Genomic DNA, 15,367 nt, shown 5'->3' with positions numbered 1-15,367 from the left:
CATGGCCTGCCGTTTAGCACCAGATCTTCCTTCTTCAATGTATAGGGATCCCGGCGATCAGTCCACTTTTTGTAACGTACCACTGTCATTCCTTTGCCTGTAAGCTTTCCCGTAACAACGAGGACTTTTGCATGCTCATTTTCGTCAATTTAGCCATTTTATAAGTGTCGTTTTATGCTTTTGTCTATGCTTTGAACCGCGGCGTTCCCAAAAATATGGTGGAAGGAAGCTGGACACAGCCACCGGCTGACTTCGTAGCAAGTTAACTATCTATTGCTTAATCAATTTGGGCTTTATTTGCATTACAGAAAGAAACAATTCACTATGATGACACTTGGATCACGGAATTAAATGTTCGAACGCTGTAAGCTAGCACATACCTGCTAGTCTTGTGTAGCAGGCTGCTACTTACACACACACGCACACGCACTCACACAGGCAAGTGAGGAGTCCTCTCACTTGCCTTCCCTTCCGCGTTGGCTTCTCCTCGTCACTCCCAGCGCAACTCGACAGAACACCTCGGACTTACGGTATAGTGCATTGACAGACAGTTCAGAGGAATTTAATGAGCAGTGACGCATTACATCACCGGAGCTAGCGGCTTTTTAAAATATCCATAATATTCGTGTTACGGCCAGAACGCGACAGTGTTCGTTGATTTCCGTAACAAAATACGGACAATCCGTAACAATTGGTAAATGGACTTGACTGCTTTTTATATAGCGATTTAACTACACCATATGGTGCCCAAAGCACTTCACAATGCCTCACATTCACCCATTCACACACCAGTGGTCGACTGCTGCCAGGTCCACTGGAAGCAAATCGGGGTTCAGTGTCTTACTCAAGGACACTTCAACATGATCACCAGGGGTGAGGATTGAACCCACAACCTCACGGATGGGAAATTACCACTCTACCACTGAGCTCTGTTTATATAGTGCTTTTCTGGACATTCAAAGACACTTCACAATCAAATGGATACATTATTCCGGCGCTCACACTCTGGTGGTGGTAAACTACATATGTAGCTACAGCTGACTGACGGAAACTCGGCTGCCAGTGTGCGCCTACGGCCCCTCCGACCACCACCAAACATTTACACCCAGCTGTACAACAGTGTGAAGTGTCTTGCCCAAGGACACAATGACACATGACTTGGAGAAAGCGAGATTCGAACAGCGCACCCTCCGGATACTTGACAACTTGCTCTACCTCTTAGGCCATGGATGCCACAATTTATTTTTGGAGAGACAATAATCTGCACAAACAACATTTCAAAGTCAAAGTGGGTCTTGCACGTAGGGTGCCATTCAAGCTAAGGCGTCCGTCCACTGCACTGATACACTGCTTGCTGAGTACTGACTGACAGAGTTAGAGTTGCAATGACTAGCTTGGCTGGCAATTGTTGTTTAGCTTCGGTACATACGTGTGTGTGTTCTTTTAGTGGATGAGAAATATAGTTTAACCAGTAATGTCGTGACTGCCCAACCATGTTATTTTTGGTTGTATGCATAATGTTACGTACAGAGCACCGCGCAATATGTTTTGTGGTGTCAGAGATGAAAACTGTAAATACTCACACAACCGATTGCTAGCCTTGTATCTAGGTAGCCTTGACTGCTAGAATCAATGTATCTAAGGATTGCTGGCAGATTTTGTATCGTTTGAGGAGTGTGCTACCGATACAGTTGTATCTATCGCCTTCACAAACGGATAACCAGTCATATCAAGTTATTGTTCTCAACCCTAACAAAAATAATACAGTACCTGCACCTCACATGTACAGTACATGTTATTAAAAATTTCTCCCAAAAACATATTAAAACGTTCAATTTTAAATATTGCCATGGTCCCAAACACATATTTATATGTTTTAGTTTTATGCTAGAGCATACAGAAGGCTTTAATGCAGCCTCTGACCTGAACAAGTCGCTTAAGCATGGGTAGTTATTACAAAAAAACACCAGCAGCTGGCAGGATAGTATAAGAGATCAACCAGGGCAATGTTGCAAAAAAACTATTTTCCCAGTGTTTTTAACAGATTTGTAAATAATGATTAAACTTAGCTATATTCTAATGCTAATTGCTGCAACAGGTAAAGAGATAGAATATACTTTTTTCCTGATGAGAGAAGAGACTAATCTTTCTTTTGGTAGGTTCCATGTTTTTATAGCAATAGAACAGAATATTCTGTGGACCTTGCAAAATCTGTCAAAATCCAGTCAAACAGCCGGGAGCAAAGGCGGTTGCTTCATTGAAAATGAAAATACGAATCCTATTTTTAACCAAAAACTGGAATAAAGGATGTGATTATCAATCCAATACTTAATAAGACAAATATTCAATTATACACACGCACACATGTAGATGCTCATTTTTACCCAAAGCTGCAAGTACAAAGAAATGCTACATACACCAAATGGAACCAATCAGAATCACCATAACATGTCAGAAGTGCTGAATTGTATCCATGGCAACAACCCTTGCCAGCTAACTATGGAGCAGTAGATACTCAGTTTTCCTTAAGTTCTCCATTTTGACATGATTAAGCTTAATTGACTACAACAGTACTCATTTTGTAAAAGCACATTTGTAAAAGCACGAGTCCATGACTCTTAAGAAGCTCTGTCAAGTCAAAAACAATCTCTCAGGTGACGTGTTCACAGTACCTGTGTGAAAGTAAGCAGGTGGACTCTGACACATGTACTGTGCAGGATAGTGATTCTTCTTCCTGTGTTTGTGGATTCTGTAGTCTTTTTCGCTGTGAGAGCGTCGCCCCCTGTGAGGCTCTGCACAGGCTGCCGGTGACAGTAGCCGCTCTGACAGCTCCGAGCTGGGCCATGCCCGCCTCAATGTGCTGCTGTGTGTCTTCTTCATCCTCACCAAATTGGGTGGCAGAAACAAACAGGTGGTAATTTGATCTACAAGGCTGAGTCAAAACAAACAAGCTGAATGTTGGAGCCAGGTAAAAGACTCAAGGCTACCCGTTTGCAGCTTATCACGTGAATTCCATTCTGCAGAACCAGTAGTTGAAGTCAATTAATGAAAGTCAAACCACCACCATTTTGTGAAGAAAAGAATGACATTCATGGTCATCTCGCCAAAATGATCTTCAGATTTGATTCAGAAACGCATGTAGCAGTGAGTACATCCACGTCTCGTGCTTCTCAGGTCACAAAAAATGTATGATAGCGCAGCAAGTCATTGGACAGCAAATAGATGACATAAAAATACGGCTCAGCAGCACAGAAAAACAAAGTCTGTTTGAGGTATGGGCGGTCGATTCCTATGAAATAGGGGACAACATTGTTGGTATGGGTCAAAGGAGGTCTCTGGGAAGGAGAGCCGTTGTATCACACACAAAAAAAAGCTTGTGCAGCCAAGCGAGGGAAAAAGGGAAGGTGGGAGGGCATGCGAATACAAAAGAAAGCAAGTGGAGGGAGGAGAGTGAACAAAAAAATATCCATGGGAAAAACACATTGGCTCCCCTCTTCAACATCTATCTATCCACATTGCACCCGCAATCCGTTGACAAATGCCTACTGAGTAGAAAACGCTGTCATATGTGATGATGATGGATGTCTTGTAGACAAAAAAAGCATTAAATAAATCACCAATATGTGGTAAATCCTGGATAGAACGAAAACTGTCTGCGCTTCTCTTTGTCTTCTCCTTCGTCCCTTCACCTCGTTCACCAGCTCTAACTCGCCTTCTCTCCCTGCCTATGTTCAGTGTTGTGGGAGAGGAGGGCGGAGAGGAGGAGCAGGCAGGGGGCAAGGAGAGGGGGGCAGGATTCTTGTGAGACCACCCCATCTTTACCCCCCCCCCCCCCCCCATTGCAAAAACTGGAGGCTGCTGTCCATTCATAGAAAACACACACATCCCAAAGCTGAATTGATGCGTCCATGCACAACGGTGTGTGTGTCTAAAGCTTTGCATCATTGTACTGCCAAACACTCAGCTATAGAGGACCAAAACTGCCAAAATTAAAAATAAATAAATGACAAAATAAGTAAATAAATAAAAGTGAAAATAAAAACGGATATAAAAAATATAAGAATTTTTTTTAATACAAATAAATAAGTATAAATGGAAAAACAACATACACCGCTCACTCGACCATTGAAAGGCAGTTTGCAACAGCAAAGCCCAACCTAAAACATGTTTAGGACCGCCCCCTCATTTGAATATCATTTCGACCTGACAGAGCGTCTGCAGCATGAAATAAATAAATGTGAGCAACATACACCGCTCACTCGACCATTGAAAGGCAGTTTGCAACAGCAAAGCCCAACCTAAAACATGTTTAGGACCGCCCCCTCATTTGAATATCATTTCGACCTGACAGAGCGTCTGCAGCATGAAATAAATAAATGTGAGCAGAGCGTTCTTATTTATTGATTGATACTTCATTTTATATATATATGTATATATATATATATATATATATATTTTTTTTTTACATTTATATTCATTTTTTGTATTTACTTTTTGAATTATAATTTTAATATCCGTTTTCATTTTCACTTTAATTCATTTATTTATTTATTAGTCATTTATTTTTAATTTTGGCAGTTTCGGCCAATCAAGACAGCATTCCAGCTGAATGAATGAATATAAATGTAAAAATTCTTTTTATATATATATATATATATATATATATATACACATTTTTTTTTACATTTATATTCATTTTTTGTATTTAATTTTTGAATTATAATTTTAATATCCCTTTTCATTTTCACTTTAATTCATTCATTTATTTATTTATTTATTAGTCATTTATTTTTAATTTTGGCAGTTTCGGCCAATCAAGACAGCATTCCAGCTGAATGAATGAATATAAATGTAAAAATTCTTTTTTTTAATATATATATATATACACATTTTTTTTTACATTTATATTCATTTTTTGTATTTAATTTTTGAATTATAATTTTAATATCCATTTTCATTTTCACTTTAATTCATTCATTTATTTATTTATTTATTAGTCATTTATTTTTAATTTTGGCAGTTTCGGCCAATCAAGACAGCATTCCAGCTGTAGCTTGGCAGCTATGTATTTTAACTGCATTTGCATCGTTGCGGTTAGGATTAGGAGTGTTTTGCTGCCAGGATTACTGATGCCTTGAAAAATGATGACACAGACTGATGAAGATGCAAGCAGCTCAACACGAGCATGATCGTAATATGTTCAGCATGTCAACGCAATATCTGGACAGATCACAAGCTCTAAGCCCACCTTCATACCAAGCACCAATGCAGCTATCCCAGGTCTACACATCATCTACCCAATCAGCATTTCACACCGTTCCCCTCAACGTCATCATATTCTCAGCCAACATCTTTCCTTCAAGATTTTGCTCAACCTCTGTCTTTCAACAGTGCACATGCGTGCCACACTGCAGCTAATTTTGAGGAGCTGCATACATTTTACAGTAGGCTACATCCTCCAGATGAAAACTAGCTAAATAAAGAGGTTCTTACAATTTAAGTTATGTTACTGCAATTTTGCACAGTAGTTTGATATTGTTGTGCTTTGAATTCACGCCCACATGTTGAAATTGCACTACATGGCCAGAAATGTTTGCTAAATAGTTATAGAAACTTTGGCAACTAATTTTCAGTGTTAAAGGAAAGACTTGAATGTCAAATGACACTTTATTTTCGGAATTAAAATTTTATTATTTTATATATGTAGATTATTTTATTTTGTGAATTAAAAAAGTCATTGTTTTACCTTTTTTTTTTAACCAATGCCTGTCCAACTCACAATTTATTTTCAGCATGACTACTTGTTCAGGTAAGTAGCTACTTCTGTTAAAAAAAAAACCATCTTGTCTGAAACTTATGGTTTTGTTGGCCTGAATGATTAATAAATGCAAACCACAGAAAGTATTTTTTTTCCTTTTTAGATTTTTATTACTGGTATATTTCAAAACAAAATCGACCTCATTCTCTATACTTTGTTACATGCTTTATACTTAATGGGGTTTCATTTAAAAATACAACAAAAAAAGTTGTAGTTTTAATTCTTTCAAGACATAAGTATGACATTTCTTAACCTAATATTTGAAAATAAAATGAGGTCAAGTCCCCATTTGGCTTTTTATGTCAGTTGAACTCCAAACCATTAATTCTTTATGCCAAGCTAAAATCCATCCTTGATCATCGCTGCCTGTAAAAAAGTTGTGTAATTGCTTCTCTCACTCTTGTTGGCTCAACATCTGGTGAGACACCTCTGCTGGCCTGACCTTCTTCTTGAGGTACAGCATTGCCTGAATTTTCATAGACCTCCCCATACGTCTCACAAATGTTATGAAGTGTGCAGCATGCACCTATGATGGTGTGCACAGCTGAGATGTCCACATCCAGGCGTTTAGCAAGGCACTTCCAACGCCCCTTCAGCCGACAAAAGGCACATTCCAGAGTCATCCTGGCCCTGCTGTGGCGCTCATTAAAGCTCCTCTGCTCAACAGTCAGGGCTCCTGTGTCCGCATACCCTTTGAAAAGCCAGTTTTGCAGCAGACAAGCAGGGTCGCCAAGAAGCACGATTGGTACTTGAACACCAATGATCTCTTCAGTATCCTTAGATCATGGGAAAACAAAATGAAAAGTATTCATAAAAACAATATAGGTAAATGATTAATGGAATTTCATCAAATTAACTCACAGGTAGAAAAAGCTCTCCTTTCTCTGCCAACTGGTAGATGTTAGAATCCCTTAGTACTCTGGTATCATGGACACTTCCCGACCATCCAACATAGATGTTCATAAAACTGTTAGAAGAGATAATAAGTTAGTGATGAATAAAGAACATAATGTGGGGATCCATTGATGTACTGCCTAATATTATCATAGTACATTGTCCAAGTACTATAATATTAAATACTATAATTAATAGATGAAAAGTATAAACTCTTACCAGTATTGGTGATCCACGACACCCTGGAGGATGACAGAATGCCATCCTTTGCGGTTAAAGTAGTCCCCATGGTTATGTTGTGGAGCAATGACAGGGATGTGACTCCCGTCTATTGCCCCTCCGCACATAGGGAAACCCCACCGCTGTCGAAATCCCTCGATCACCTCTTGCTAGTCATCTCCCTTGGGTATCTTGATGTATTTCGGTAAAATAACCTGACGTACTGCACTACAGAACTTATTTTGCAGACTGTTGACCTGCCGATACCAAAAAGGTTTGCTACAGTCCGAAAACAAGAACCAGTTGCAAGCCAGAACAGCCCAATTGCAACGCGCTTGCTTACCGGAACGAAGCTGCGGAAATTTGAGTTGTGTTGGATGACATGTGGGGCAAGGCGCTCACAAATAAGCAAAGGTTCTTCTTGTCATCCAAAAGTTGTCATCATTTAAGCAACTCGCGTCAATGTCCCACCACTCCTGGCTTCGACCCTTCACCCAAACACTCCTTGGAACAGACGAAGCATCAAGTATTTGGGAATGCAAAAAATGTAAAATATATTTCATAATTAAAAACATAAATGTTATGCATTTTGAGTGATAAAAATCAAGCAGACTTAAAAGACAGTATCAATGTATAATATGTATAATATCTATACATATAACATGGTCATGTTATGCTATATAAGCAGGGTTGGAAGCTTACTTTTAATTTGTGTTTTTCTGATTCAGTTCAGTTTCAGTTACCTGTTAAAACAATGTGGTTATTAACGTAATCCAATCACTATACTATTAAAATGATGTAACTTGGACAGTAACAGTGGACCCCAACTATTTGTAGGTGTAGAGACCGGACCGCAAAGAACGAAAATCCAATTAATTAATTAATTAAATAAATAAATAAATAAATAAATAGATGGATAGATAGATAGATAGATAGATAGATGGGCACGGATGGGTGATGAGCTGTTGTGTTCACCTCATTAGGGAAGTAGATTTGCTTTCTCCATAACAGTTGTTGCCATCATAACGTGTGACATGGGGAAAAAGCGGACAAATAACGCTTATGAAGGCAACATTTACAGATTTACACCCAAATAACCTTGCCTTCATCTCTCACAAAGACGCACACACACACGCATGCACGCGCGCGCCGTAAATATGGCCTAATTACGCTACGACGATGATGACCATGCGTATCAACCGCAAAACAAACTTTTATCCCAGTCGCTAGTTTTTAAATTTTTATTGTTAATATGGTGTTTAAATAGTACATCGGTGCGTGCTATGTAAGGAAGGTGGAACTCTGACTCACGTTAGCATGTAGCGGCAACTAACTCCTCCGTTGCAGGACGTCGCAGCACGCTGACAGTTCAAACTTTTTCCTTTTCTTCAGTGAGTAAGTTCCAAACAGTGAATAGCGATTAAAACTTCCTCTTTCCCCTCCTACATTCAAATTGGCCACGTAGTGTGTGGAGGACTCGACTCTCGACATGTCTCTTCCGCAATGCCACCCTGCACTCTAGCACTAACAGACAGTTCCGCCAACTTCTCCTAATATGGCTTGCTGCTTCTCCACGGAGAAGGTACACACAGCATGAAATTTTAGACCTCACCCAGATATTAAAATTCAATACTTTTTCAATAACTTTTTAAGTGGTATTTCCAAATTAATCAATTTAATGTGTGAAAGCAATGTCAGTTTAGTGATGGGATCATAAACAACAAACATGGGTGTGCACCCTTGTCTCATTTTCAAAATGACGGAAATCCGTCCCCACGACGGAGAACTTTAATTTAACCCCTGCTGTAGTGTCTTATTAGTCCAGTAGAGGGATTCATTGTTACATTTGTACATCTGTTAAAGCTGCTCTCTATAACAATTTGGCCAAAAATATCTTTACAATAACCTTTTTATTTGACCATTTATGACTGAAACATCTTCTAATTAGTAGATTAACACCTTAGCCGTTCACAATGGGCACTCCTGCAAGCCTCTGGCCAATAGTTTTCAGACTGAATTCGGGTTTGAATTTCCCGCCCTCTGTCTACAGATGTGAAGTCATGTGTGCGTTGTGTATATGAAGAAGGGTTTGTGCAGTTTCATTTTTCCACTGGCACAGGGGGCCGTCGAGATTCGAAATATAATTTTCTACATTCAGTAGCTTTAAAGGTCGTACCCCACTGAGCTGCATTCGCCAAATATGAAGTTGTCATCTTTATAATTTTGCGACATTTGAGCTCTTTCCATAGGTTGACGCGGCTGCGTTAGCGCATCAGACACATACACTCTTGGTATAATCCATTGTTTTCAAAAAAGTGAATGAGGCCTGGTAAAATGTTTTAGACACATATGGTGTATGTAGATAAAGCATAATATAAGTGTGAATGACACTTCATTTATCATTGACCATTATGATTTATAAATTAGATTTGTCATTTTCTGGACTATGACATTACATGTTTTTTGACAAAATTAGTAAACCGTTTGAGATGATTTGGGATTTGTCCCTTATACAGAAAAAAAAGTGAACACGAATTTTGGGTGCGAGTCCAAGCTCTAGCAAGTAAATGCATCATTTTATTTTATTTATTCATTTTCAATCGGTATGCAGAGCCGCCACACCCTACATGCAGATCACGGACTGTGCGTAGCGCCCCCACTACCGTGCGTCAAGTCACACATGCATGGCGGTACAAAACCACACAGTTAACACACACACACACACACCATTACTTGATTAATCGATGGAATAATCGATAGATTAATTGATTACAAAAAATATTTTTTTCTGAAAGCCCTACCTAGAATAAGATACTACAAAGTAGGTCTGCAACTAATGATTATTTTAATAATGGATTAATCTGTTGATTATTTTGTCGATTAATCAATGAACAGGATAAAAAAAAACATACTTTCATTCCCATTCCTTTATTTAAAAAAAAAACCAGAACATTATTTCAAATTAAAAGTGCAGAAAGATTTATTACGATTCAGTTACTGGTTTGGTCTGTATAGTTGGAAAATTGGAAAACAATTATTAACATTTTTGCCTCAGTAAAGTAAATGTTTTTATTCAACTAATAAATCAGATAGATAGACAATCCGTCTGCTATCATGGAGGACAACAGAAATTGGAGAATATTTACAGTTCAGAAGCTGAAATTCTAAGATAATTTGTAATTAAAAGGCTATCTAAGCAATTACCTGATTATGAAAAAGAAATATTGACTAATTTGCTACTTGATTTGTTGTCGATTAATCGTTGCACCTCTACTACAACGCTTTAAAGTTTCTGACTAATGCAGGGGTCACTAATGTGGTGCCTGTGGTCCCCAAGGACCTTGTGTGTAGCCTACGGGCCTGTTCTAATATAGCTAACCAGTGATGGGACATTGTAATTTCCTAGAAATATTGTACAAGTGATCACTTTTTTTATTGCATTGGCACAGTTATAGAAATAAAGAGTTGCGTATTGCTATTCATCTGTTTCCCATTTATTGTGAGAAATTATTAATAATGATCAGTGTCTTCACATGAATTAATACTATTCATTTTTATTATAACAGCAACACTATTGAAGGTCATTTGAGTAAATTTGGCATTTCAGAAGTGTGTATCAAACTGCATTAATCGGTATTAATCAGTACCCAAGAAGTAGCTCTCAGCTTCAAAAAGGTTGGTGACCCCTCAACTAATGTATACTAATATTGCTTCTGTTGCTAAGTTCATCATTTCAACTGACATATTTTATGTGTCAGTTTTTGTGCCATTTCATACCATCCAAGATAATACAGTATAGGTATATTTTTGACAGACATGGAACTTAAGTACCATATAACAATAATGAAGGTACAGTACAGGGGCCAGCACATTACACACACACAATATGAAGCAAAATATGTCAACATGTCAGCCTACAATGGTGCCACAAACTTGTGTCATAATTGGAAAAAAATAATGTCATCATGGAGTACAAATAGTTCAAGTGTTTGCCGATTACATCACCAAAACTATTGTTGCCTGACTGTACTGCATGTGTCTGCATAGTTGCATTAGTGCATTTATTTTACAACCTGCAGAGGGCAGTCAAACTGCCATGTGAAAGAAGCTGAAAAATAAAATAAAAAATAGAACATACAATACCAAGCTCAAATGGTTGTCCTTTCATGCCTTTTCTATAAAACTTATCATTAAGGTCACAGGTGAGCTGGACTGTTACAACTGACTGATTGAGAGGTCAGGTACACTGCCAGTCCACAGTGTACCTGACCTCTCAACCAGTCAGTCTGTCACTGCCAGCCAAATTAAATGAAATTTAACACAGTTTAGGACAGGAAATTAGTGTTGACTTTATCAACAATTTTCAAATTTAGTCTCAGTTTTAGTTAAGTTTCAATCACACTTGTTAGTTTTTATCATAGTTAGTCAACCTCATCCCATTTTTATTTAGCCACCTTTTAGTCTTTATTTTAGTGCAGAAAACCTAATTTTGTCTAATTTTAGTCAACAAAAACTGTCAACATTTTAGTCTAGTTTTAGTCAGGACAATTATTTTACTTTTTTACATTTTTCGTCAGCAGATAATATTGAACATTTCCATCTAATCTAAAATTACTTCACATAAAATATTCTCTCATATTTTCGATGAAAAACAACTTCATACACAATTACAGTTGATCAACAAGTGGCTTATGACTCCATGCTACAAGCTAGCATTAACTAGCATTTTGTTTGAACGTTAGCCTATAGCTGTTGCATTAATGTTACGTTGCACTCGCTAGCTGCAGATTTGAAAGGGGGTGTGTCACTGTGTGCAGAGACAGGATTTTACAAAATCATAATTTTCGTCTCGTTGTTGTTTGTGAAATAAAATGTCCATAGATTCTAGTCCACTCTTTATTAACTCTTTTACTGCCAAAAACGTTAAATAACGTTTAGTAAAAACCTACGGAAAACGCGGAGCACAACCGAGCACTTCTGCACAGGCGGACGTTCAATCGGACGATGAAGAGTAGTCGAAAAGCATCGACCAATGCACATTGATGATGATGATGATGATGGTGACTCCAGAGGTTGACGCGCGACTATGAACACGTCATAAAGCCTCACCGGCTAGCGATGCTAACGCTGGAAAATGCGGAGCACAGGCGGACGATGAAGAGTACCCCGAGTCCAATGCATATTCATCGGAGGAGTGGTACAGTCTGATCACGGAGAAGACACTGGTTCTGGACTACGATGCCACCATGAATGGAGTGGATAAGATGGATCAGAACATCTACCACCCGGTATAGGAACTGAAGGACATGAGGAAGCCAGACGTAACACCACCGTAACGTAACCGTAGCATGATCCTGATAGTAGACTTGATGGCAACACACACTGCAGTATATACTTGCTATTCCCCGGAAAAAACGGCCGGCAAGAAAGTGTAGCGTCTGCACGCGAAGAGGCAATCGCAGTGAAACTAATCTGTTGTGCAAATCCTGTTGCGTCTCCTTGCACGCAGGGGACTGTTACACAAAAAGAAAAACTGTAGTTGAAACATCCACATAATTGTAAATAGTACCACAGTTGCACACGATTGTAAATAGTTTGCCAAATTGTTGTGTCAAATTGTTACACTGTTGAATGTAAGTAAACGTATTTTGCTATCAAAAAACACTTTTTCATTCTTGGTGGTAGTGTTTTATAGAAGTAAAGCACTATTTAGGTGTTTGTGGCATCATTCATGGACAAAAAGAAGTGTAAAATTCACTAGTGCATGAAATTACATCGTTTCACTAAAAGCTTGATTTCTCCATATTTTGGTCCAAAACAAGCGCATTTGGGTGAAACTAACCATTTTCTATTGTTGATTACTGAAGAACGGAATAAGGTAGAAACAAACTTTTTTTTTCTGATGAAAGATGAGAGTTCAATCTTTCATTGTGGTATGTGTGTTTCCATAGTCCAAACAGAAAATTTTCTGTGGACCTTGAAAGATCAGTCAAAATGCTTAAATCGGCTGGCACCCACAGCATCCCTTTTCTGAAAACGTCTGGCAGTCAAAGAGTTAAATGAGCAAAATTTTGTCTCGTCTTTATTGGTCGACGAAAATGCATACTGATTTAGTCCCAATTGCTGTTTATTAACTAATTTGCTCCCAAAAACTTATAAAACGTTCTATTTTAAATATCACCATGGTCCCAAAAACATATATATATATATATATTTTATGCTAGAGCATACAGAAGTCTTTGATGCAGCCTCTGAACTCAAGAGAACACTTGAAGCCATGGTAGTTATCACAAAACGGCCAGCAGGTGGCAGCAGTGTATAAGAGATCAACCAGGGCCATGTTGCAAAAAGCTATTTTCCTCAAGGTTTTAAAAGATTTGTGAATAATGATGAAACTTAGCTATATTCTAATGCTAATTGCTGCAAAATGGAAACTGATCGAAATATACTTTTTTCCTGATGAAAAAAGAGACACTAATCTTTGGGCCTTGCAAAATCAGTCAAAATCCAGTGAAACAGCCAGGAGTAAAGGGGGTTGCTTCAGTGAAAATGGCTGGGAGTGAATGAGTTAATGCGGGTTTTAGTCTTGTCTAGTCTTCTTCTGGTAAAATGTGTGTTGACGAAAATATTTTAATTTAGTTTTCCTTAACAAAATTAACACTACAGGAAACACCATGGCTGCACATACAGTACATCTGGGACCCCAAAATAAACATAACGCCCAAAACCTTTGCTTGCTGCGGTGTCCCCTACTGCACGTTGTATCAAGCTATTGTTAACCTAGACAACTCAACTATGTACTAATACAGTCATGTATTCTAATTACATGTGCAACAAGATTATGTTAAGTCATTTAAATATCATAACTATACGGTAGTGATACACCGAATATTTTGCCACCCAAAAATATTCCATTTGGCCGAAATCAAATTGAATGTGGCCTAAATAGGATGTTGTGGTGACGCAAGCAAAAAAAAAAAAAAACGCTGCAAGCAAGCATCTGTTTGAATTAAACAGCGAACGCGGGGTTGAGTGTCCGCCTCTCTTCTTGCTGGCTTTTCACCGGTCAGTCGCAGCAGCTCCCGGGGTCATTGTGCACACCGGAGGAGAGAAGTGTCGCTTGGTGTACAGCATTTCAGCGGGTCGAAAATAGACAGAACTGCCAAGTACTGCAATACAGGTCAGCCACTCTTTCTCCTGCAGCATATTCCCTTTTTTCTTTGATTAGTGCCCCTCGAACGCTTCCACTTTTTCATTGGCATCCCAGTGGCCGTGCTAAATACTTTGGCTAACATTAACAGTTTTAACTACGAAAACACTTAGCGCTATCTCCAGGTGGCTACAGACCTGTACAAGACGCTGTGTGCGACTTTGCAGTCTGTTCCCGAAGCTGATTGGCTGGTGCGAAGACATTTATTTATTTGTTTTGAAACGTTGGTGAATATGTGAATGTGCTGATTTTAAGTGTGCCGCACGCATTCATGCCCACGCGTGCGAACTGCATAGACTATAAAGTGCAATAGCACCGCCAGAAAATGCTCACCTCTCGTTTGGTGTTTAATATACCATGAGCCAACATGTCTGCGGTGTGGGCACATTTCAATTGATATTGTGTTTTGTTTAAATGCCAGTGCTAAATAAATATTTTATAATAATATAATTTTAATTATTTATAATAAATGCAATCATAGCAAAAATTGGCATACTTTTTTTCGGCGTTTCGGTTTTCAGTTTCAGCCAAACATTTTCATTTCGGTGCATCCCTATTATACGGGTGTGCATGTGTGATGGAAACATAGTGAGGTGTATGATAACTAACTGCACACAGCATTTTGTAATCTGATCTTACTGGCGTCTCACATTCCAGTTACATTGATAATGGCAGTGTGTAGTGTTGTTTAAGTGCCTCTGAGCCTTCTAAACCTGAGAGGATGGCAGGGGAGAAGGCAAGCTTTCTGACTCTGAGGGTGGAAAAATTACAGACTATGACATTTTATAGCTGCCTTGATGTCAGTAAATTCCATGCAGCACAGTAAACCAATCAAAGCATCTACCAAATGTGCAGTCAAGCGTTAGGATGCTTACTGGCAATATCACTAGTTTGTCTCACCCAGCGACGTCTCTGGAAACTGTACAGTTGTTTACTGGTGCGGTGAGATAGTTTTTCAAGATGACGCTTGGGCATTTTTTTGTCTTGAGATACGAGCTAAGATTTGAGGTAGCTTCAGACTCCCACTGCTAAATGTCGTCAGCAAACTTCAGAACGTCTGGCCATCATCAATACAGACTGGTTGGTTTCCTAGCAGTGGGAGGACAATATCAGTTGATAGCAATAATGCTATCTAAACTGGTCTATCAACCGCCAATAAACCGTAAAGAAGAGGAGGAACAAGGACAAACAATTCTCAAACGTAGGAATAGGCGAGTACCGATACC

At 38.7% G+C, this 15,367-nt stretch overlaps 2 protein-coding genes across 4 annotated transcripts in view; both read right to left on the bottom strand.

The window, feature by feature from the left end:
* LOC147167877 (storkhead-box protein 2-like) overlaps window positions 1-15,367 on the bottom strand; it is a 69,131-nt gene that overhangs the window by 52,102 nt on the left and 1,662 nt on the right. Inside the window, exon 1 of one of the 2 annotated variants that reach the window (XM_086084533.1) lies at window positions 2,673-3,716. The exons of the other annotated variant lie outside the window; for it this stretch is intronic. Coding sequence (XP_085940659.1) covers window positions 2,673-2,880 — 208 coding nt within the window. The 5' untranslated portion in view covers window positions 2,881-3,716. Of the gene's footprint in view, window positions 1-2,672; window positions 3,717-15,367 lie in introns of those variants that run through there. 2 annotated transcript variants of the gene reach the window in all.
* LOC147167878 (uncharacterized) lies at window positions 5,952-11,144 on the bottom strand. Of its 2 annotated transcripts, none has more exons than XM_086084536.1 (4): window positions 7,275-11,144; window positions 6,932-7,188; window positions 6,680-6,785; window positions 5,952-6,594 (listed from the first exon to the last, which is right to left on the bottom strand). In XM_086084536.1, exons 2-4 carry the CDS (start codon window positions 7,057-7,059, stop codon window positions 6,175-6,177), a joined length of 654 nt encoding a protein of 217 aa, XP_085940662.1. In that variant the 5' UTR covers window positions 7,060-7,188; window positions 7,275-11,144; the 3' UTR covers window positions 5,952-6,174. The 2 variants fall into 2 exon arrangements, with proteins under 2 accessions (XP_085940662.1, XP_085940661.1); XM_086084535.1 differs by having other exon boundaries at window positions 6,932-7,435; window positions 8,243-11,144.

Source organism: Leptonotus elevatus, chromosome 9 (assembly GCF_054856555.1).
Source record: "Leptonotus elevatus isolate MCC_2025b chromosome 9, RoL_Lele_1.0, whole genome shotgun sequence".
Classification (NCBI taxonomy): Eukaryota; Metazoa; Chordata; class Actinopteri; order Syngnathiformes; family Syngnathidae; genus Leptonotus; species Leptonotus elevatus.
The sequence above is the reverse complement of the archived record's forward strand: the minus strand, read 5'-3'. Positions and strand labels throughout refer to the sequence as shown.

What these genes read in the sequence shown, in the direction of transcription:
- LOC147167878 (XM_086084536.1), bottom strand. Translation starts at nt 7,059, where the DNA reads ATGTGCGGAGGGGCAATAGACGGGAGTCACATCCCTGTCATTGCTCCA. An exon ending in GTCGTGGATCACCAATACTG is followed by an intron (nt 6,786 to 6,931) that starts GTAAGAGTTTAT and finishes CTCTTCTAACAG; the next exon opens with TTTTATGAACATCTATGTTG. An exon ending in AAGGAGAGCTTTTTCTACCT is followed by an intron (nt 6,595 to 6,679) that starts GTGAGTTAATTT and finishes CCATGATCTAAG; the next exon opens with GATACTGAAGAGATCATTGG.